The sequence below is a fragment of the Podarcis melisellensis genome (assembly GCF_964234715.1).
Source record: "Podarcis melisellensis genome assembly, chromosome: 7".
In the NCBI taxonomy this organism is placed as follows: domain Eukaryota; kingdom Metazoa; phylum Chordata; class Lepidosauria; order Squamata; family Lacertidae; genus Podarcis; species Podarcis melisellensis.
The window spans coordinates 6,543,508-6,565,805 of NC_138539.1; the positions used below are offsets into that span (position 1 = coordinate 6,543,508).

At 40.4% G+C, this 22,298-nt stretch overlaps 1 protein-coding gene across 13 annotated transcripts in view; it reads left to right on the plus strand.

The window, feature by feature from the left end:
* The window catches only part of PTK2 (protein tyrosine kinase 2), a 195,371-nt gene that overhangs the window by 126,162 nt on the left and 46,911 nt on the right, over positions 1 to 22,298 (plus strand). For 6 of the 13 annotated variants that reach the window (XM_081918697.1, XM_081918686.1, XM_081918696.1 and 3 more), the window contains 8 exons: positions 1,495 to 1,525; positions 5,090 to 5,142; positions 9,795 to 9,878; positions 11,186 to 11,203; positions 16,407 to 16,463; positions 17,698 to 17,718; positions 18,784 to 18,881; positions 20,957 to 21,041. In XM_081918697.1, the coding sequence (XP_081774823.1) occupies positions 1,495 to 1,525; positions 5,090 to 5,142; positions 9,795 to 9,878; positions 11,186 to 11,203; positions 16,407 to 16,463; positions 17,698 to 17,718; positions 18,784 to 18,881; positions 20,957 to 21,041 (447 nt within the window). The remainder of the gene's footprint in view (positions 1 to 1,494; positions 1,526 to 5,089; positions 5,143 to 9,794; positions 9,879 to 11,185; positions 11,204 to 16,406; positions 16,464 to 17,697; positions 17,719 to 18,783; positions 18,882 to 20,956; positions 21,042 to 22,298) is intronic. The other 7 variants (XM_081918688.1, XM_081918695.1, XM_081918689.1 and 4 more) reach the window with 5 other exon arrangements.

The window sequence follows — 22,298 nt, forward strand, 5'->3', positions numbered from 1 at the left end:
AACTTGTATTATGTCTAGTCAGGTTTGGTGTCATATAGCTTAGGGGGGTGGCTGGAATCCTAGCCTGGAGAACTTTTCTCTTGTTTACTAGGGGAAATCCGTGTGGTTTCTGCAGCCAGGGGATATACAACTAACAGCAAAACATTAACAAGCGTCTGAGATGCCAATTCCAACAGCTACTCTTATATAAGTAATTTTATAGATGGCAAAACCATAACTTAGTCATATTGCAAAACTGTCAGCTAGTTTGTATTCTAAACTAGTAATAAAATATCTCTTGCCAGCACACAAACTTAACTATCTCTCCCTATGTGGTCCATCATACTTTGTTTGGATCATGTATGTTCTTTAGGAAGACAGCCTTCCTTTTTAGACACTCATGCATCCAGTCATACATGTTTTTATTTATTCTATTCTTCCTCTACGGAAATCAGGGTGGCACCTATGGTTCTTTCCCCCCTTTATTATTCACAACAATCTTGTGAAGTAGGTTAGGCTGAGACATAATGAGCAGCCTAACTTCACTTGATAACGCTATGTAGCATGATGGATTTTAATTTTCATCTCTCCAGTTCTGATATTTTTGGTTACATGAGCTTTGGCATGCTCGAAGAAATTTTAGACTCAAACACAAGATATGAAAACTGCTGTTAGAATAATAGAAACATATTTTATTTTGGCAAATGTGAATTATTCAGCGAAAAAGAAATACATAAAACTAAATTTAATTTTTAAAAAATAACTTTTGATTATTAATATTAGTGCAAAAATAAAATAGTTGTTTAAATGTAGCCAAGTCCAGGAATGGCTTTTGCCTTGTTGCACTGAGCACAAAAAGAGGTTGTCTGCACAGAGTCTAGCTTATTTTCTACTGACTGGTTATACTTCAGTACCCCATGTCTGATAGACAGATAATCTATAATCAAATTTAAATTTCAGACACTACTAAGCGAGGGAAATTATTCAAGTCTGATTTTGATATCTTAACACTAATAGTGTAGAATAGTGCAACCATGATTTCGGGGCTTTTTCATTGAGTACTTGAATTTTTGTAATATTTTACTTTCAGTTTCTAGTCTCTTGCTTCCTGTATGTTGGACCTTCTGCAGATGTTCTAAAAATTGCTTGGGAAAGTGAAATAATAGTTAGAAGTTGACCCAAAGGGTAAAAATTCAGTTGCTCAGAAAACAGTGGGCAGATTTCCTGTAGTTTTGACCCTTCTGACACAATAGTAGTGTGTCAGAGTTTTTCTGAAGATTTTCCCTTTCTACAGGTATCCAAAGATTCATTATAAGATCCTTGTACTGCATAAATGAGGGGCATTTGGAAGCTTTATGTAAGGCTATTAGGGAAAATGTGATATTGTAAAACATCCTCCTAGAATTTGAAGATGGAATTAGCTGGAATTAGCAGTTTTCCTACTTGTGAAATATATTTTATGCATATACTGTAAGAGCATGTGACAATCAACTGTCTATTTTCCTCTTCATGCAGAAGGTGAAAGAGCTTTACCGTCCATACCAAAGTAAGTCTTAATACTTTATTTTCAGAAGTTAAATAATACTTTGACATATATTAATTTGGGAGTTGTACAGCTAAAGACTTTAAATGAATTTAACCAGCTATTGTTTGTTCCATTCATTTTTATTCACCATGTAACTCAAATACACCTGGATAACTCTTGTAGCATCATAAGGAAGGCAGGTGGCATTGTGGGTTCTTGTGGCCTCCATATCTCTTTGTGACCCAACTGCTGCTGGATTAAAATCAAAAGCCTTTGGGAAACTCAAATGCATACCTGGCAATAATTTAGTGATGGAATAAGTTCTTTGATGCAGAAGGTCCCAGGTTCAATCCTTGATAGTAGTAGTAGTAGTAACAACAACAACAACAACAACAACAACAACAACAACAATAATATATTTATACCCCGCCCATCTGGCTGGGTTTCCCCAGCCACTCTGGGCGGCTTCCAACAGAATATTAAAATACAGTAGTCTATTAAACATTAAAAGCTTCCCTAAACAGGGCTGCCTTCAGATGTCTTCTAAAAGTCTGGTAGTTGTTTTTCTCACAGTGTGACATGTGAAGGCAGCTTTTTGTGTGAGCTACATTAGGGCAATACACTTTCCTCAACTATTTTTTATTTCATAGAAAAACCATTAAGTGAAAAATTTCATTAAATTAATAGGAATATTATGAATGCATACAATGCTATTCAGATTGTGGGGTTTAAAAGTTGCAATCCCACTATCCCAGGTGGGTGGGTGTGTACCCCTTCCCCACATTATGATAGCTTTATTTTACCTGGGAACATGTGTGTGCATGCACAAAGCACTATTTCTGTAAACTAGAGTAAAAAAATAAACCCCAAATAATATAGAATCCAAATCTTTCTTTCTTTCCCTTCCTTCCTTCCATTAAATTTGTTAGTTGCTTTATCTGTACCAGGGCACACCCAAAGTTGACTTACAACCAAAGAGAGCCAAACAACCCCATCATATATACATTAAAAGCAAGAGGAAACAGAAATACATTAAAACATCCCCATACACTAAGGTCCCAGGCAGTTAAAGGCCCAAGGCCTGGCTAGAGAAGAAAGTTTTTGCTTGGTGCCTATAGAGTTATGATGATGTCACCAGGCAAATTATATCGCAATAGATTTAGAACATTGGTAGAAACGATGATGCAAATTTCCCCCCCAGAAAAGCTCTATTATTATTGCCACCTTTCTTTTTCTTTTTCCTTTCAGGCCTCCTTTTGTTCTTATTTGGTATATTCATTTCAATCAAAATAGGTCATCTCCATTTCTTTGTGGTCCTAAAATGCAGCATATTCATGATAATGCAATAGCTTTTGTAGATTATAACTACTGCGTGTTGTTAAATAGGCAAGAGAGCTTAACTTCACCTTCAGCCAAATGGCTGAAATATGCCTCATGCAGGGGTGTGAGCCCTTATTTTGGCTCATTACCCCCTCGAACAGGGCCTGAATCCTCAGCACATTGTTTGAGGCTTTTGGTTTCAGGGTTGAGTAATGGCCAAATGGTGACTAAGGCAAGAGCACAATGGGCTGCCAGCTTTAACTCTTTGCTGCACTTGCTCTATTTTGAAATATATCCCAGGTGCTTAATATATATCTCAAGTGGCTGTAGCCCTGTTAAGTGACAGTATAAAAACAGCTTAAACTAAAAATATTTTACAGCATTTTCCAAAGGTCAGTGGAGATGGGCTAAGGCAAATCTCACAGGGCAGTTGTTTCTGCAAGGCAAGCGCTAGGACAAAAAGACCCTGTTGAGAGTATTAGCCTTTACTGTCCGCAAAGTTCTGAATGTTGTTGTAGTTACGAGGTGGGGAACCTTTCCAGCACTAGGGACACATTCTCTCCCCTGCAGCCTTCCAAGCCCCACATGCCAGTGGTGGGCAGGGCCAGAGGCAAAAGTGGGTGGAGCAACAAAGGTAGCTTCTACCTTTGCACAGTAGGCTAGTTCCTACAAATGCTCACAAGCCTGTCTCGGTCCTCCATCCAAAGCATTTTCAAGGGCACATTTCTGCAAGGAACAAGCACTTGAGGAAGATGCAAAGTACGACCTGTGAGCCGTAGGAGGGCAAGGGGAATGGCTTAGGAGGAAGTGTAGATTGGGGAGAGTCCTGAGGGCCAGATAGAGGGTTTTAGAGGATCACGTTTGGTTCCTCGGCCTGAGGTTCTCCACCCCCTTTGCTTGGTGATTTCAGACTTGAAGGGATCCTAAGCAAAGCTCTCTGGGTGGACTTGTGTAACAAAAGGTGATGGCTATGGTGTTCTTTCCCTTCTGAATTTGGCTTTCTAGAGGCTGGGAAAGAATTTAGTTCTCTTGACCAGCAATATGCTCAGCCAGTTCTCCAGTGGAAAGAAAACATTTAAGTATTAATGTATTACTCAATCAGCAGGCTATGCATAAGGAGGGGTCTCTCATGTTTAAAACCCACTCCATGTTTTCGTAGCGATTGTAGCGTACCATAATCTGAAGCTGTCCCCACCCAGATTTTACTTAGTACTCAAAATGCTCTTCTCTACACAAGCTAGACCAGGTCAATCAGCCACTGAAAGATTCTGGTAGGCTTCAATATAAGTAGTTGTTACTAGAGTTGTAGTAAAATCCTGTTCTGCTTGGAGAACTACTCTGGTTTTTTCCTGGTCTCCAAAGAATGAATATTTTAACTTCTCTTGCTGTGAATGTAGGAGCCCCTCACCTCCCTCTGGCAGCACACAAACAAAATGCTGTGAGGCAACTTGTAACTCCACACTCCCTTTACACAGCATGCTAAATCTAAAGAGGCTTCCTTTTGCTGAGCTTCGTTTTTTATTTATGCAGTTATATATTTTTATGTTATAAAACAGTCATTTTAGCATAGTGTATGTTACTTTACTGTAGACTGGTGGTCACAGTTTTGTAGTTCATTGTTGCTCATGTTTACTCAGATATCTCTTACTGAGTTCAGTGGGACTTATGTGCAAGTAAATGTAAAGATTGCAGAGTTAATCTGTTTATGAATTGCTCATACTGTTTCATGATTAAAACTCTCTTGATGTACAACCACCACTGATGTTAATAGATTGATAATGGATAAATTCTTAGCTGCACTAAGCCTACTAAGTCCCCCCCCCAGGGGTGAAATAATATTTAAGAAGGATATGCCCTACATACTTAACAGGAGAGATAATAAGACGTGTAATAAAGAGACAACATAGCCCTCTTTCACATATAAGAAGTAGACACAGTGTTGAATTGGGGTAACACTAAATGAGGATTAAAAGCAATTCAAAATTAAACTCTTGCTTGTTAACCCAGTTTCTTTATAAAGCTATTCTCTTCTGACTTGGTCAAGATGAATCAAGTTTAAAATTGGCTCCTCATAGCATTCCCTCTACTCTCCCCCCACCCCCACCCCTGGTGGATTCATAATGGTAGAGACAACTTTCTGCTCCTCCAAAACTTTTCACTGTAGAAAATGGGTTGGCCCTCCTAGTTGCAGGAGGTGCCCTGTTAGAATGAATTCTCTTGAGCTACAATGTACAGCATTCACAGATTTGAACTCTTGTGTTACAGGCTGGCCAACAACGAGAAGCAAGGAATACGGTCGCATACAGTCTCTGTATCAGGTAGGACCTGCAGTAACTTTGCTTATGAAGACAGTTTTATTTCGGTAATTTTATATATACTTCTCTGCTGCTAAATATTTTAAAGCCTTTGCTTACTTCCTCACAAAATATCATTGAAGGCTGGGAGGGGGAGGATATGCTGGTTTTTTTTGTTGTTTTTTTGTTTAACAAAGGCATCTCCTTATATGAAGCTTAGATGAAAAGTGATTACAGTACATAATTGAATTGCTTATGTGCATGTTACTTTTCAACCAGGGGTAGCCAACTTGGTGCCCTCCAGTTTCTGTTGAACTACAACTCCTTTTATCCCTGACCAGCCCCTGACTGGAAGGCATCCTGTTGGCTACCCCTGCCCTTCATGATTCACGTATGCAAGGGCTATCATAGAGGGGGGAATATACAACTCAATGAAAACTGCAATATCTTATATCGTTGCCTTTAATAAAATGTGTGCATGTGCTCTGTATCTACACGGATTTAGTCATCAGCAACAGAACTTGATATGGCTGTGAATTACTGGCTTAATAAAGTGCTCCATTTTAAACTGCTGCAATTCCCTTGTTTGCATAGAGTTGCCAAATACTAGGATCACTCTGGGATTCTTTTCATAAAGTAGTGATCCTTGCTGAGAACGGAAGATTTAGAGGCTGGAGAACTTAGGACTGTTCGGCCGATGCTGTAGTTCAGTAGGAAATGTGTTGTATTTAGACCTGGGTTAAAATCCTAGAATTCAGTGGATTCACATGGAGACTTTGGGCAGGTTGCAACACTTGAAAATAGGTTTGACAAATAGGTGATAATGAGTTTTATCCTTATTTATTATTCTATTGCTTTTGTCAGTTTGCACATATTTGCTTCAATCTCTGTGTATAGAATGTTAATCACTATGTGGCTACTATAAGAGAATAATTGTAACCAAAAAGCATTGCACATGCTAAAATTGCTGTGGAAATAACAAAAGAAGACCATAGTTGAACATGAACAGTACTCCCCTACTTCTCTCCCCAAACAAACCAGGAGCAGTAAGCCAAGAACAGGCCTTGGCTACTCCTTGTGGTTAGTTTAGAAAGAAACATGAGCCTGGGTTCAGATAACACAACAAGCCAAATCTTGTGGCTTGTTGCCCCAAGGAGTAGGGGAGGAGTTGACCAAGGGCAAGTGCAGCCCTGAGGCCAAACCAGATTAGCCACCCCTTGGTTTACTTGTTGTTTTGAGAGGAGAAGGGAAGGAAACACACAGGGATCAGGAGAGAGAATTTGTTCCATCTATGCTGAGAAATTAAAAGGTCCCATTTCATAAGTTAGCATCAAAGTTGGTCTCAAGTCTTTAAAAACATTAAATCTGTAGATGCAACACGTTCATGAATAATGGTTTGTGTAACATGGAGAAGTTGGGTGGATAGTGTCAACATGCACATCAAACTGAAGTCTATAAGTTTGATTGCTCTATGTACCATTATCTAGACATGAGATTGTGCATGCAGGATTATGCTTTTTTCTGTTCTGGCTCTTTTTTGTTCTTTTTGGTCAGTCTGCTTTTCACATCAACCTTTTTATTGGCTTGTACAGCTGGATTTAATTACACTTGATTCTTGAAGAAACTACTGGCCAATTTCTTGTTTAAACAGAGAACTCTTATTACAACAATGGAGAGCCAACTGGGAAATCCATCACCACTTCACTAGAGCAGCTTGGATGCATTCTTAAATGTAGCAAAGTCTAAGGAGTACAGGCCAAAACACAGAAGGATAACTTTTAAATCCCTAACAATTCAGCCATTGGGCTGCAGTTTCTAAACACTTTGTTATGAACCATTAAAGCCCAGTTTGTGTAGAAATGTTGGAACAGCTCTAATGACTCATACAGTCCAAATGGTTATTCATACAGATTTTGTTACTACTAACCATTATTTGCACAAAATAATTTCAAGTCATAGTATAGTTCCTTCAGGTTTTGGCATGGGCTGTTGTCATGTTGAATTCATTCCTCAGGAACAGATCGTTAGTGTGAAAATTATATGGTAGTTTGGGCATAGTATTTTTCAGGGGGAGATAGTCTCTTTGGGTTTTTCTCGAAATGTACCAACTAGCTTCAAAGGAAGTTGTGTTTCATGCAATCACATAAAAGAGGCACACTTTCCCAATGAATATGTCTGAATGACACTGAACAATGAAAGCAACAGATGCACACAATGCACAATTAATGTTGGCTTCTCTAGCTTAGCAGAGTTTTAACAGCACAAAGTCTAATGTGCAAAACCAGCTGTGGTGATGCCATCCCAAACTGCAAAATGAGAGCTGTCATTTGATATTTAAAGTGACTTGTAGCCCAGAGACTTAAAGCGAGGCAGGGTTTTATAGATAAGCCTCACTTTTCCCATCAAAACCAAGAAACACAAAAACAGAATCGTGCATGAATCCAAGTGTTCTAGAAGTTCTGCAAAAGCTGCCAGCCATTTAAAGAATAAGGTCATCAAACAAAAGTATCACTGAATAATGGGCAGTGTGACTGTTTCACGGGGAAGTGCATGCACAGAATTGCCCTGGTTTCCACATGGTGTTTACCGTTTGGCCTTGAAATGCTATGTGCGTTCACTCAGTGTAATCTGTAAGTCACAGCCTTATAGCGTGTGGTATTCAACACATGAAGATGTAAATAAATTAATCACACCACAGAGCAAAATGTTCCTGTCCCTTCCACCCCCTTTTTAGAGTACTTCTACAGTGGAGTTGAGTAGAATGTCTAAATCTGTCACTGAAGCAGTGCGGGTCTACATGCCAAGCATCTAGATGAAAAAATAATAATCCAATCCTGGAATTCTGTTTCTGGTTTCTGCCATTTATTCAGAAGCAGCACTATCCTCCAAATTCACTCATACAGGGAGACAGTGGCACATGTTAATCAAGCTGCTCCCTGCCATTCCCCCATCTCCTTAGCGATGAATAAAGTGTGTTGAGCTGCTTTGGATAGAGCAGAACCATTATTTGGCTTAGCATCTTCTATTTTAACTTAATTTTATATTTATTGTGAAATTACATATGAGAGCAATTGTCCTGAATGGCAGTTTATAAATCTTTCAGTAAATAAACCATTGCCTTATTCCTTTAGTGTATTCAAGTTGCTCAGATGCCTTCGTTTTAAGACACTTGTGCAAACCATATATATATTATACAGTCCCATGACTATCCTTTTGCAACAAGAGGAAAGCCCAAGGAATGCATGGTCGACTACCTGTTTTAAACAGCATAGTTTGGTAATCAGGTCCTGTGTGGCATTGAATGAACTGAAAGAAAAATGCACGTTGCTGTTGGGAATATTAGTATCCCTGAATAGGGAAAAATGTTTTGCATCTTCAGTACCACACAGTCCTTAGAAGTGATTTAACAAGGATAAGCAAATGTTGAGCTGCCATCTGTTTCTGGAGATTACGATTTTTCCCCCTGCTGACCATGCTTGAAACATGCTCGGTCTGTCTACTTGTGATATCTAAGAGAGCAAAGCACCCACATGATTTTTTGATAGCCCACTGCAATTTTTGTACTGTGAGCTGACGAGGCCCCTGTGATTCTTGGTTGTCTCAATCAGAAAGAGTGATGCTGCTAAACAGAGTTCAAAGCAGAGCAAAGTACAAAGAACAGGTTCCAAGGTGGGTTGCATGGAGATCGATACAGTTAAACCATGTAAGATATTCCACCTCAAAAGGCTTGTGCAAGAATGCCTGTCTTGTCTTGACATCAAAATATATATAGTGGCAAGGCCAGACATCTCAGAGAGGAAGGCATTCCACCAAGTGGGAGGCCACCACACTGGTGATCATGGAAACGGGGGGCTGGGGTGGTGGTCCCTGTTCTACTGCATTAGGCTTACACTTAAATACACTAGAGCCTTTCCTCATACCCTTCCCCAAACAAAATTTGTCAGAGTTTAGAAGGAGAAATGGAAGCATGTGTCTGACTGGTCTGCTGGGCTGCTACTTTTTCAGATGTTTCCTACGCACCTTCCATTTCTGTATTATCAGTGTTCAATCCTCCACTTTCGTGGATCCAAAAGAATTTGGCAGATCTTCTTGTGGTACGCACCAGCATAAGCTTATGGTTTTTATTATATAAAGGCCAGGGATAAGAAGCTGGAGGTGAAGAAAGACCCCAGGAGCTGAAGTCAGGTCTTACAGAAAGAAGTTTTTGCCTCTTTAGGGCAAAAGAAAATACTCTCACTCCTTATCTTATACTTAATGATGAGTGAAACATTTGCATTTGTTGTTATTGTGTCTGTGTTCATACACACAGTCATGTGAATATCCAGATTTGTTAGTAATTGTCAATTTTGTAATCTATGCCAGTTCATACACCAAAACGACGTGTTCTGCTCATTGCTGTAAACAAGAGCTTGCAGATGTTGAGCTTTTAACAGCCCCTGTTTGATAAACCCCTTTTCAAAAAGCAAAGTAGAAGTAAAATATTCATTTCTGTAATAATACCCATTGAAAGGAAGGAAAGACATATTTCATGTAGTTGACTATCCCTTGAAAGGATAAAAATGTAACATTTAACTTTTGCATTCTGGTGTTCATTTCTTGCAGATGTGCTGATACGTCAATCTTCCGTTGTGTCCAAATAATTTTTCTTTCTTTTTATTTTCCGCTTCTTGGTAAAGGAGTCAATCACTGTCAACATAAAGCAAAGAAAGCCAGGCACTTTCTCCCTTTCGTCTTCTGTTCCCATGAGTCACCACCTAAGGGTACTACTGCACTGCTCTGCCTTTAGGCTTCCTGACTAACCCGAAAGCTGAACAATACTAACTCTGTTGCAGTTTTGTTCACCTGAGGTTGGAGTAAAATTGTGAAGCAGAGTTCCAAGAATAATCCTGCTGAAATTTTAGAGCGTTTCCCAACACACACATACACACCTCGCAGGAAATATTTTTAACAAGTGTAGATGCTGCCGCCTTTGTACCGATGTGGTACACTATGTAAGCAAAACAATTGGGCAATGGAAGTGAAGAAGCTCTGCAAATCTTTTACTCGGTGGTCCACTTGGGCCAGCATATTCTTGGACCCCTGGTATAGCATGCAGTTTAATGTCATAGAAATTAGTAGCTATTAAAGTGCATTGAGGTCACTTAGGTTAGTAAGTGATTGTGCTAATGCTTTGCATAGGTCTAAAGGCATGTGCAGGCATTGCTACTGAAGGATTCTTACTGTGGGACAGGTATTTGCCTTCATGTTAGCATGCTGGACAGGGGGAGGCTCCAGTATCCTCAAATGCAAGAAATTTGCTCAAGGAAGAGAACCAAAAGCATGGCTGAGGGGGAAGACTTGCACCAATCTAGGAGTACTTTTAGCCCCGGGCCAGGAGGACGTAGGGTGTGCCTGAGCCCTGGGTGTCGGTCCTTGACAGATGGGGCTTTGGTGGGGAGTGAGGGGTGAAGAGAGGCAAACTTTCACCGTTCCTCTAATGAGCAGGTGTTTGCAGCACATTATCTTTTGAGCTGGACGGTTAGACATCTGTTTCTGTAGTTAGTACTAAAATTCTGCACGTGGGTTGTATTTAGTAGTTTCAAATTTTGGCATCACATGACAGCAAATTTTGCAAGCACAAATTCGTACAAGCATTAAATAATAGTAAAAGGGAACATCTAAATTACAGGAGAAAGTTTTCGTAAGCATCAGGCCGGTATGCCCCATGGGCTTACTCATTCCTTTTTATTCTGCTTTCTTGTCCCGTAGCAGAGTGATGCCACTGGCAATGAAGCGCAGCCGCTTAAGTTTCCTTTCCCCAGAAATGTACTTGAAATTTGTACCACCATGTTGTTTGCTTGCATTTTGTCCTATGCTGCGAGGAATTCCAGTGAGCTCCCTTAATTTCCTCTTCCTTTATCAGATCTCTTTTGAGCTAGGCATGTAAGATGACTGCATATGATTTTGCTATTCTGTTTGACTTTCCTGTGATTTTAATACTATATCTTCCCATTTCTTTCCCCTTTTGTCCCTCCCCTTCCCTGCATTTCTCTCTCTCTCTCTCTTTGCATGCCACCCGGATCAACAGATGAAATTAGTGGGGACGGTAATATGTGGTTATATATCTATACCTATTTCAGTCTGTCTGTCACTAACATGCAGTTTTACAGCCCCTTATGCTGATCTACTGCTAATGTCATTTTTTAAAAAATCAAAGTAGTCCGAAGGCTGGCTTTTATGTCTTGCTACTCCACAGTGTCACGCAGAACAAAGTGCTATATAAGTTGCTTGTTTGTCTTTAAACCCTTCAGATGAGGGCTGAAGTTGGCTTTACATTAAATGTGACTGCTGTTCCAAATGATAGTTTTGCATCTACATTCCCTTCCCTTCTCAGAAACATCTTGTGTTTCCTACCTCACATCTTGACACCACAGTGTCAAGCCTGAAGCTGGAACTGGGAGAGGGATATTACACTGGAATTTATGGAGGACAACCAGGAAACTAGATGTGCAGCTGCTTATCTAGCTTAATTCCAAAAGGAGAATTTCCATACCCCCCCACCCCACCCCACCCCAGATATACGTGCTGAACTTGAAATACTGAAGCAAGAGCAAAGTGCAGGCTGGACTCTATGTGTGGCTTCTGGAGTGGTGCTGAGAATCTGTTTGGAATGACCAAACAGAAACAAAAGTTCCATTCCCAACCCAAGTTATTAAGAATATCTCAAACAGCAGCCAGTGAAGAGCTGCATTTCTTTACATTAGACGGCTTCTTTAAAACTGGCCCCCTCTGCTGGTGCTAGACCCCACTGCCTTACATCCCTGAGCCACTATTAAGGCTTTGCAATTACTAGGCCTTCCGAAATGAAGAATTGCTTATATTTGCTATAGCATAATAGCAGTATCAGAGAAAGCTAAACGTTTTTCTTTCCAATGCAAGTAATTTGTCTCCCTGGGGTGAATACGAATTCTCCAGTACGTGAAAGAGAAAAGTAAAATAACCAGGGGGAAATGGAAGGGTCTGTTATATTATCATTCTCTCTCTCTCTCTCTCTCTCTCTCTCTCTCTCTCTCTCTCTCTCTCTCTCTCATACACACACACACACAGAGAGAGAGAGAGAGAGAAATTAACATTTACTTTAGATACTATAGCCATCTTAATCATCCTTCAAATGCTGAGTACTTCATTATTTTTAGAGGGTCTGCAGTGTTGGGGCTGCCTTGCTCCCCATCACACTAGAACAGCACCTATGCAAGGAAGGGATCACAATGTCTGGTTTTGGAAACATCCTTTTGATTATGATGCCAGCCAGAAGCAGCCACGTGGCCACATTCACCAGGGTGGCATGTAGAAATGTGCTGCTAGAATTGGCAATATCCTTTCCATGTGTCCCTTTCTGCATTGTTTTCCTCTGCACAGAATGAAGAAAAAGCACATCCCTAAGACTGTGTAAGAGTAATAAAGTGAAAGCAAAATAATACCAAGCATATAAAGCATGCTTTATTTCTCTTTATTGGGAAGGTATGCCCATAGCTTTTAAAATATGCTTTTATATGGGAAATGCTACATGTTCAGGGTTGTGCAATGTTCAGCCATAATCCTATTTGAGGATAGCATCCTATTTCCACTATGCTAAACCTACTTATTGATGAATAAATCTGCAGTCCTAACCCCACTTACCTGGGAGTAAGCCCCATTGAATTGAACAGGGCATACTACTGAGTAGACACCATGGCAGCTGCAGATGCTTCTATCTGTGCTTTAATTTAGAGACAGCAGCAGCTAATGATTAAGTGCTGGGCTGTGCAAAGCAGGAAACAGCGAAGGTGGATTTTTATTTTATGTATCATGTTAGCATGCTGCCATTCCCCAAGGAACTCAGGGGTTACGTGGGGTTATATTTGTTTATCCTCTCATCAACAATGTAAGGAAGGTTAAGCTGAGATAGAGCCTGGGTTGTAGGCTGCCCAGTGAACTTCATGGCTTGGAAACAATTTTAGCCTGAGTTTCTCAGATCCAGTCATAAGGTTTTAGTCACTACACTACACCGCAAGAACTGAAAGTAAATTGACAAATAGAACAGGAAATCTCTAGCAATTATGCTTTTGAGAGAATCTGGATATGGGTGAGCATTTGAATTGTTTACTGAGAGCCAGAGAGGGTTGGGGTTTTTTTGGGGGGGGGGAGCGGGGAGGAGATGACACAGCAAAGTGAAAGGAAGGCAGTGGTAGATCAAATGAAGGAGGGGCAGTTTTTACCACTGAGATGTGAGATTTGGTGGAGAGATGCTTTTTAGTATCTCTGAGTATCAGAAAACTGATAGTGGAGGGAGCTTTGAAGAAATGGGAGGACTGAGCATAAAGAAAGGTGTGGTCAAAGGCTGCTACAGGGAGGTGGAATGACAAGGAGTAAGTCACCCAAGGTGGCAGAGGGAGAATGAGTAGATTAAGGAGACGAAATAAATAGTGAATGCACAGAAGTCCAAGATTGAAGGCGAGTTTAAAAAGTTGGAATAATCAGAAGATTGAACTCAAAAGATAGAATGAGATGAAAAGACCTGAAGGGTCTTACATTTTGGTCTCTGTTACAGAGTATACCAGTTTTAAGTGGAAAAAAATACATCTAAGTCAGTGCCCCCCCCAAAAAAAACCCCCCAATAATGGGGAAAGGAACAAAATCCCACTTTCATGTTTAATGCAGAGATACCAAACCACTTAAATTAATCTGCTCCATTCACAATTGGTGGGGGCGGTATATTTATTCAAAAAGTACCGTATTTTTCGCTCTATAAGATGCACCAGACCACAAGATGCACCTAGTTTTTGGAGGAGGAAAACAAGAAAAAATATTCTGAATCTCAGAAGCCAGAACAGCAAGAGGGATCGCTATGCAGTGAAAGCAGCAATCCCTCTTGTTGTTCTGGCTTCTGGGATAGCTGCACAGCCTGCATTCGCTCCATAACACACACACACATTTCCCCTTACTTTTTAGAAGGGAAAAAGTGAGTCTTATAGAGCAAAAAATACGGTAATTGGTGAAGAGCTTTCAGAGGAGCACTTAGGCTTGGCCAGGATATGTCACCGGAGTTTGGAGGTTGAGAAGGGACAAGGTTTGGTGGTCCAGAATTGCTCATCACACAAGTATCAAGGGAAAACAGTGGCACTTTCTCACCAGCAAGTTTTTAGAACAGTAGCTTATGTACCCTATTGTGTTTTTTAACTTTTTATAAAGATGCAGTGTTTATAATGAACAGATGAGCAAATGTTTTGGGAATTGTGGTCTAAACATACAGTGGTACCTTGGGATGTGAACGGGATCTGTTCCGGAGCCCCGTTCGCATCCTGAACAGATCGTAAGACGCGACAGTGCGCGTGTTGCGTTTCGCTGCGCATGCGCGTGACGTCATTTTGACCATCTGCGCATACGCGAGCGGCAAAACCCGGAAGTAACACACTCCATTACTTCCGGGTCGCCGTGGAGCGCACCCCAAAAGCGCTCAACCTGAAGCGTATTTATCCCAAGGTATGACTGTACTGTCTTCATAGAGGGGGCTTGGGGTGAGAGTGCAGGCTTTCAGATATTTATCCCAGTTAGTGGGCAAGAATGTGTGAGTCTTCATCTGCTTCCCACTCCTTTCTAGAGGTCTAAGAGATCACTGTCAGGAGTGGAATAGATTTGGCATGATAGGAATCATAGAATTGTAGAGTTGGAATGGACCTTGAGGATCATCTAGTCCAACCCCCTGCAATAGAGAATATGCAGCTGTCCCGTTAGTGGATTGAACCTGCAACCTTGGCTTTATCAGCACCACACTCTAACCAACTGAGCTATCCATGCCCAAGGCAGATTTATATAAACACACTTGCCACTCTTAGTTCCCAGTGAACTACTACTGAGTATTGTAAGCGCCTGTCTCTCTTGGTAGACATTGGAGGAATGCACCATTGGGGTGAAGCATTGGAAGGTTGCAGCACCTGCTGTGGCTGTAGAGGCTGATATAGGAGAGACATGTTTTGTTGCAGCTGGGGCAGATGAGGGTGTTTGGTTGCACACACATTTCCCCTTCATTTTTGGAGGGGGGAAAGTGCGTCCTATAGAGCGAAAAATATGGTACTTCTGTATAAATTTTGAATAATCTAGACAAATATAAGCCATCAAATTCATTTGCAGATGGAATTTACAATTATTATTTATTAAATCTGTATACTGCCCTTCATCTGTAGATCTCAGGGCCGTTCACAAAATAAAAATACAGGATTAAAAGTACAAGATACACAATGCAGAATAAAAACAAAAACAAACCTTCAACCCCCTTCCCCATCCCCTGTCCCATGTCCCACAAACAATTCAAAATGTAATAGGATGTTAATAGCAAGATTGGTTTGAAGAGGAGTGTTTTCCCCTGGTGCCTAAAGGTATATAATAAAGATGCCAGCCGAACCTCCGTGAGAAGACTACTCTACAAATGGGGAGCTACTGCAGAAAAGGCCTCTTCTTACGTTGTCATCTTCTGGATCGCTCGTGAAGGAGGCACATAAAGATGATGATGATGATGATGATGATGATTTCAGGGTCTGTAGGGTCATATGGAGAGAGGCGGTCCTTGGGGTATTGCAGTCCTGAGCCTTTTAAGGCTTTTAAGGTCAAAATTGGGCCCAGCCAGTGCAGTCAGGCCAGGCTTGGTGTAATATGCTCAAAACTGTCTTGCCCCCGTGAGCAACCTGGCCACCTCAGTGGTTTCATGTAGATGTACAATCCATCTTTCTGTTTTTTTGTTTTAAGGGAACAGATCACTCCATAGTGTGCTAGACTGAAACTAAACATCAGACTCTTGCTGCTAGTGGATCCTTCATCCTCAAATTGTTAATAATGCATAAGATATACAAAGTTCTTGCTTGTTTGCACCTCTTAGAAAGGGTCTTGATTTATATTCCTGTCCCACACCATTGGATTATAATGGGCCTTGTAGTTGGAAATTTCAATTGATGATACAGACAGGACTTAATTCATATTTTGACTAATAGAACTAAATAGGGGAACTGTCTACTATTTAATAAAAGATGCATTCAAATTGTCTCTAATGTCTGAAAAAACAAGTCTGTGTGGTGTAATGTAGTAGGCAATGAGATCATCTTCATTTCCATGAATAACTTGGTGCATGGGGAAGCTTTAGTCATGGTGGCCTAAGCAGATTTGTGTGAAGATTGAAAAGGCTACAGGTTTTTGCTTTTTAAATGGGAAAGGGAGCAGCATCCCTACCCCCCCAAAATGTCAATCCTCCTACAAACTCTCTGATTCCTTCCTTTCAGAAACGGATGACTATGCAGAGATTATAGATGAAGAAGATACTTATACCATGCCCTCAAGTAAGTAAAATGTTCATTCTGGAGTTTGTTGTATTCATAAACTTCAGAACAGCAATCAGCAAGCCGTTTGCAATTAAGCCAGTTGAGATCCATTGGCTTCAGTTAGTTCAATTGGTTTTAGGTAACTTGTTGGTCAGAAGATCGATACATTTCAAAACCGGATGGCTTTAAAAGGGAAATGTTGTGGGCAAGAATATTCTTATAGGATTTACATTCTGTTTTCTTCTTCTATCTGTGCTTGATTCATGAAACAAAGCTAACAATTAAACACCCTAGTAGAAATTAAGGGGGGGTTGAACCCATCAGGTTAGAAAATGAAGAACTGTAGACACCACGTAAACCATTAAAATTTAAAATGCATGAGGAAAAACTTGGTGTGGTATATCTGTTGTTAGCTTGTACCATTTCAGGGGAGCGCTCAAAAGAGTTGAATGATTTCCCCACATTGGACATCTGCAGCTAGCATACCACTGGCAGACCCTGTTTATATGTTGGAGGAGTATTTGGGGGGAGCATTCAATCGCTTGAATCCTGCCTGCAGTCTGAAATACAGCCCAGTGACAAACAGCATTGCATTAATGGGGCTTCGGCTTGGCTGCTTTAGTGCTAAATTCAGTCTTGGATATTGTGGCACTGGTCGACTTCAGAACTTGCCTAGACAAGCCAGGTCCATGAGTGCTTCTGTCTCTTCCCTCTTTCTTTTTTTCCTTTTGTGAGACCAGATGTGTGCTAGCCCCTGGAAATATCCGTTTGCAAGTGCAAGTTTTCAGCCTCCTCCCAAAGGAGGGAAAATGGCTGTGTGAACTGCTGAACTTGGATCTATGTAGGCCACCCTGGAAAGAAGAGTGGACATGAATGTAATAAATAAAAACCCCTTGCAGGGTTGGGTGTGGGGCTGGCTGGATTTTTCTATTGTTTTGGGCCATAGTAACGAGAGAGGGTAGATCTCAGAAGTGAGCACTGCATGTTCTGAAGCCCTATCCTAAAACATGCTGCACTTTGCAAATAAAGGCTGGGAACAGGGATTACCAATGACATCTTTGCCTCTCTTGGGTCATGAAGATGGTGGCAAAAAGAAATTAAGATTTTATACTTGTGGGGCTCACATTAAATTAATATACAAAGTCTCTGTGTCTGTGAGTTTTAAATATTAGAAGTATTTTCCAAATGTTTTATGAATTTGAAGAAGCTATTTCTAAGGAAGTGTTTGATTTTTCTCTTAATTGCACTGCAGAAAGCTATGGAATAGATGAAGGTAACAGGAGATCCTTTAATAATCTCTGTGCTTGCAACTTTGGAATGATGTGATGGTGTCTTTTTTTAAAAAAACTTGACTTTATTAATATAAAATATTAATTAGCTTGATTGTGAGAATTTAGCCAATATATTTGATAGCTTTGGGATTTTAAAGAGGACAATGCATTAGTCAATTAAAAAATGTGTAGGACATATTAAGCCCATTTTTATCGTGTGAGCTGTCCTCACTTAGTGTTACAAATACTGTACATGAAGTGTTATAGAATAAGACCTAAAGTACTTGTTTTGGATGTAGCTGGCAGCAGAAATGAGAAACAAAGCATGTTTCCAAGTAAATAAATGAATTGATTGGAGATACATTGCTTCATGCTCTAGGAAACCACTGGTTTTCTTAGGAATATGCAGTAAACTATAGAAAAAAGTAATAAATAATCTCATTATGTCAATTTTGCATCAAATATCACCAGAATTTAGGTGTTGCTTTTGTAAATATCTGGTTCTTTTTATTATCTCCTTCCTTGCACCTCTTTAAAAATACTCCAGGCTGATTTGGTGTTTAACAGTGCAATCCTGTGAATGTTTACTTGGAAGTAGGTCTCACTTGGTTCAGTGGAACTTACTCTCAGGTAATTGTGCAAAGGATTCCAGCCTCAGGCACCCAAAAGACAATATAGCAGAGAACTCTTAAACATACTGTTTATGGAGGCTAACCCATATAATCTAGGCTACTTGCATTTCTTTCCATGTGGTCTTGTAGGTCATAATCCAATTAAGATGTTTTAATTATATTTATTGCATTAATAATAACTAAACACATTGGAACTAATTCAGTACGTCTGGATTTCACAGCATTCTTTTCAGGGTTTTCATTCGAACAGTTGTTTAAGAGGATTCTGCTGTGCAGACCGTATTTTTATAGATTGCGTGCAGCAAATTCTAATCTGTTTTTCAAATGCCAATCATTTGTGTGGCTTACTTTTGAATTTTTTGGCATCTTGTGGATTATTTCAGCTGAAAGCTTTTCATCAGTAGATTGACATTTAAATGGATTCTGTTTCAATAGCCAGGGATTATGAGATTCAGAGAGAACGGATTGAACTGGGACGCTGCATTGGTGAAGGGCAGTTTGGAGACGTTCATCAAGGAGTTTACGTGACCCCAGTAGGTATCCTGAATGTTTTCATACTTTTTCATAAAGTGTATTCTCTTTCTTGTAATTATGCGTTCTGTGAAAACACTGTGTTTCATATACATTTGGTGGATAAACATTTATTATTTTATCCAGTAAGAGTAGTGAAAGAATCATAGAACCATAGCTGTCAACCGTCCCTTGTTTGGCGGGAAAGTCCCTTATCCCAGCGCTGTGTCCCACTGCTGTCCCTTATTGATGATGTCCCTTAAATTTCCCGGGTTTCAAAGGAAGCAGCTGCTCTCCCTCCCTGCCTACCGGCCAGGGAGGAAGAAAACTCCAACTGTGTTGCTTGGCTGTATTGCTCACCCAATAAGGAGTCTAAGAACGACTGGGGGGTGGAGCTTGCATACCTTGTGCCAATCAAATCGGCTGTGTTGCCTTTGCTCAGCGCTTCCCAGCGGAGAGGTGACGGTGGTTTTCCTTGCTGCATCCCCTTTGCTGGGTTGCTGAGCTGCGGGAACCACCACTTGAGGCTTCGTTTGGCTGCTGGCTGGGCTTTCTGCCTTTGGCTCGGAGGGGCTCAGAAGTTGAACATACCTGTGTCCGGAAAATCTCTTTATTTTGGCTGCTAATTCCTTATTTTCGAGGCTGCTGGTCCCTTATGTTCAAATCTGTAAGTTGACAGCTATGCATAGAACTGTAGAGTTGGAAATGACCCCCGTATGGGGATTTAACCGTCAACCTTGGTGTTATCAGCACCATGCTCTAACCAAGAATTACAAAGGAGATCCACCACCTTTGTCTGGAGCCAACCTCTGACCTGGGAAGTGAAATATCATTCTGTCTTACTGCTTCACATGGCTTGGCAGGGATAGAATTCTTTAGTTTGGGCTTTCTGATTATTTGTGGAGCCTTCATTATTACTTGAAGTACATGACATGTGCCTTTCTATTCATGAACTTGTATTTGAAGAAGCTAAAAGTCTATGGTACCTTGTAAGTCAAAGGGTACAGGGCAGGACAGTAGTTCTTCAACACCACATTTTGGGATCTACCCGGGCGGAGGGGAGAGAGAGAGAACTTTACATAATGTGGCTAAATGTTGCTTGTGTTACTCTGTCCAAGTCTACATGTTTGTACCTGTGTCTTCAAATAAGTTAGAAGCAGCCCTTATAATTCGTTGTCCATCAAAATACTTGTTTGATATCATACACAGCCTACTGTTACTGCTGCACATTTCACACAAAAATTGAGGTAATTTGTATACAGGTTCCATTCCCCACCCCCCATATGTGAAATCACATAAAATGGGGAGAACCCTAGAGAGTCCTTCTGGAATGGGTAGGATTTCCTTGCAAGGTGGCGGATATAAATAGATACAGTGGTACCTCGGGTTACAGACGCTTCAGGTTACAGACGCTTCTGGTTACAGACTCCGCTAACCCAGAGATAGTACCTCGGGTTAAGAACTTTACTTCAGGATGAGAACAGAAATTGTGCGGCAGCGGGGGGAGGCCCCATTAGCTAAAGTGGTACTTCAGGTTAAGTACAGTTTCAGCTTAAGAACGGACCTCCAGGACGAATTAAGTTCTTAACCCGAGGTACTACTGTATTTGGGTTTAAAGTGTGTGTGCTTGCACGCTTGCTTGGGTGCAGACACAGAGACACAAACATGCCGTTGCAGGGGGAGTTTTTCATCACTCACTAAAATCTGTTTGATTTCTCATTTTCTTAAGTTGTCTCAAGTTTGGACAAAGGTGGAGGAATCACCCAGAAATGTACCAGTGGATGCTAGTCTGCCTCCAAAATGACTCACAAGCTCTGTGTTTCTCAAAACTATTACAGAGCGAGAGAATGCTTAGCAATGATTTGTTGCAAATATGTTTTTAAAAACATTTAAGATGTGTTCTATGCAACATTGTTAGAAACAACATTGCCAATGTATATGAATTAATTGAATGAAAATATACACTTGTAACTTACCATGATTTCTTGCAAAAAACAAACAAAAACCCTCTCTCATAGTTGTTGGTTATACTTCCAAAGAAACAAATATTCACAGGAGGTGACCATTATTTTTATATTGTGGTTTTTCTGTCTTGCAGGAAAACCCTGCCATGGCGGTTGCAATCAAAACGTGTAAAAACTGCACCTCAGACAGTGTGCGAGAGAAATTCTTACAAGAAGCCTGTAAGTTGAAAAATCGCTTCCTCTTTACATTTCCGTAAGCCGAGGTGGGGAATGTGCATCATATGGCCACAAAATTTAAGATGCTCTTAGAATTCTGAGATCCCTGCCTTTATTCAGTTATCTGTTTTTGAGAGCAAGTTTTCTAGCCTTCATTCTTTGTTATGTTGAAAATATAGCAGCATTGAATGATGAATTTTCAGAGGCATGCAAATAATGGCCCAAATTCATCATGAAAGTTGTAAGCTGACTTACCTTTTAGTTTCAGGATGGTTTGTGTACTTAATGCTTAGAGTAATAAGTATTTTATATTTTTACCATATCACCAATTTTATAGCACTTGTGAAGTGCCATGTTTTATGTTTTTTGTGCTTGCAACATCTCTGGTAGGTCATTGCAGCACACATTTTATTAACAGGGGAACAGAACCTGTGGCCAGCTAGAAAGTGAACTTTATCACCACACTTTCATGTAGCTTGTATATTATGAGGCAGACCAATTCTGGTTCATGCTGCTGACAAGTTGAACCATTTGCGGCATGTTGAAGTTGTTACCCCAGCCTTTTCTGGGTTCCAAGCCAATGTCTGTGTTTTTAATAAAGCAATGCCTCAATTTTGAAAATAAATGTGGGAGCAACTAAAGAGGCAATGTGGCCATATGCATTCAGATTTTCCAGAAGGGGGCCTTGGCTTCTTTACAGTTTATAATGTAGTATAATGAGAGGGCAGCAAATAACACCAATATGGCTCAGAGCAGCTTCCATTACCTAAAGCTACTTTTTCCACACTTTAAGCATAACCAAAGTTTGGCTCATGCTCAGGGGTTGCATAGATGTATAAGTTTTGTTTTTTAGAAAAAACTTAGCGTCTTCATTATTTTGAGCTTTGCGTTCTATGACAGATTTGTGCAATTACTCTGTTCTGTTGCCATCAACCTTACATTAACTTGAAGTAGGGTTTTACTTACTGTATGCAGATATGTGCATATACAGATTGTTTTTAAGGCCACATATTTGAATTACTCTGATACCAATGTACACATAAAACCCTGAATTGCATATCAAGCCAAATAGACGGCTAGCACAGCTTGAGAAGCCGGGTTTCACTTTTTTATTTTCTAGCTGAATCTGCTGATACCAGAAATCAGGATTCTGCTGATATTAGAAATGACTCAAGTACTTTCTCATACTTTCCATCTGTGTGTAGAAAACACACACCTCATTTGAGAAAGGCCATGGAGTTCCACACCTGGTTGTCTTGA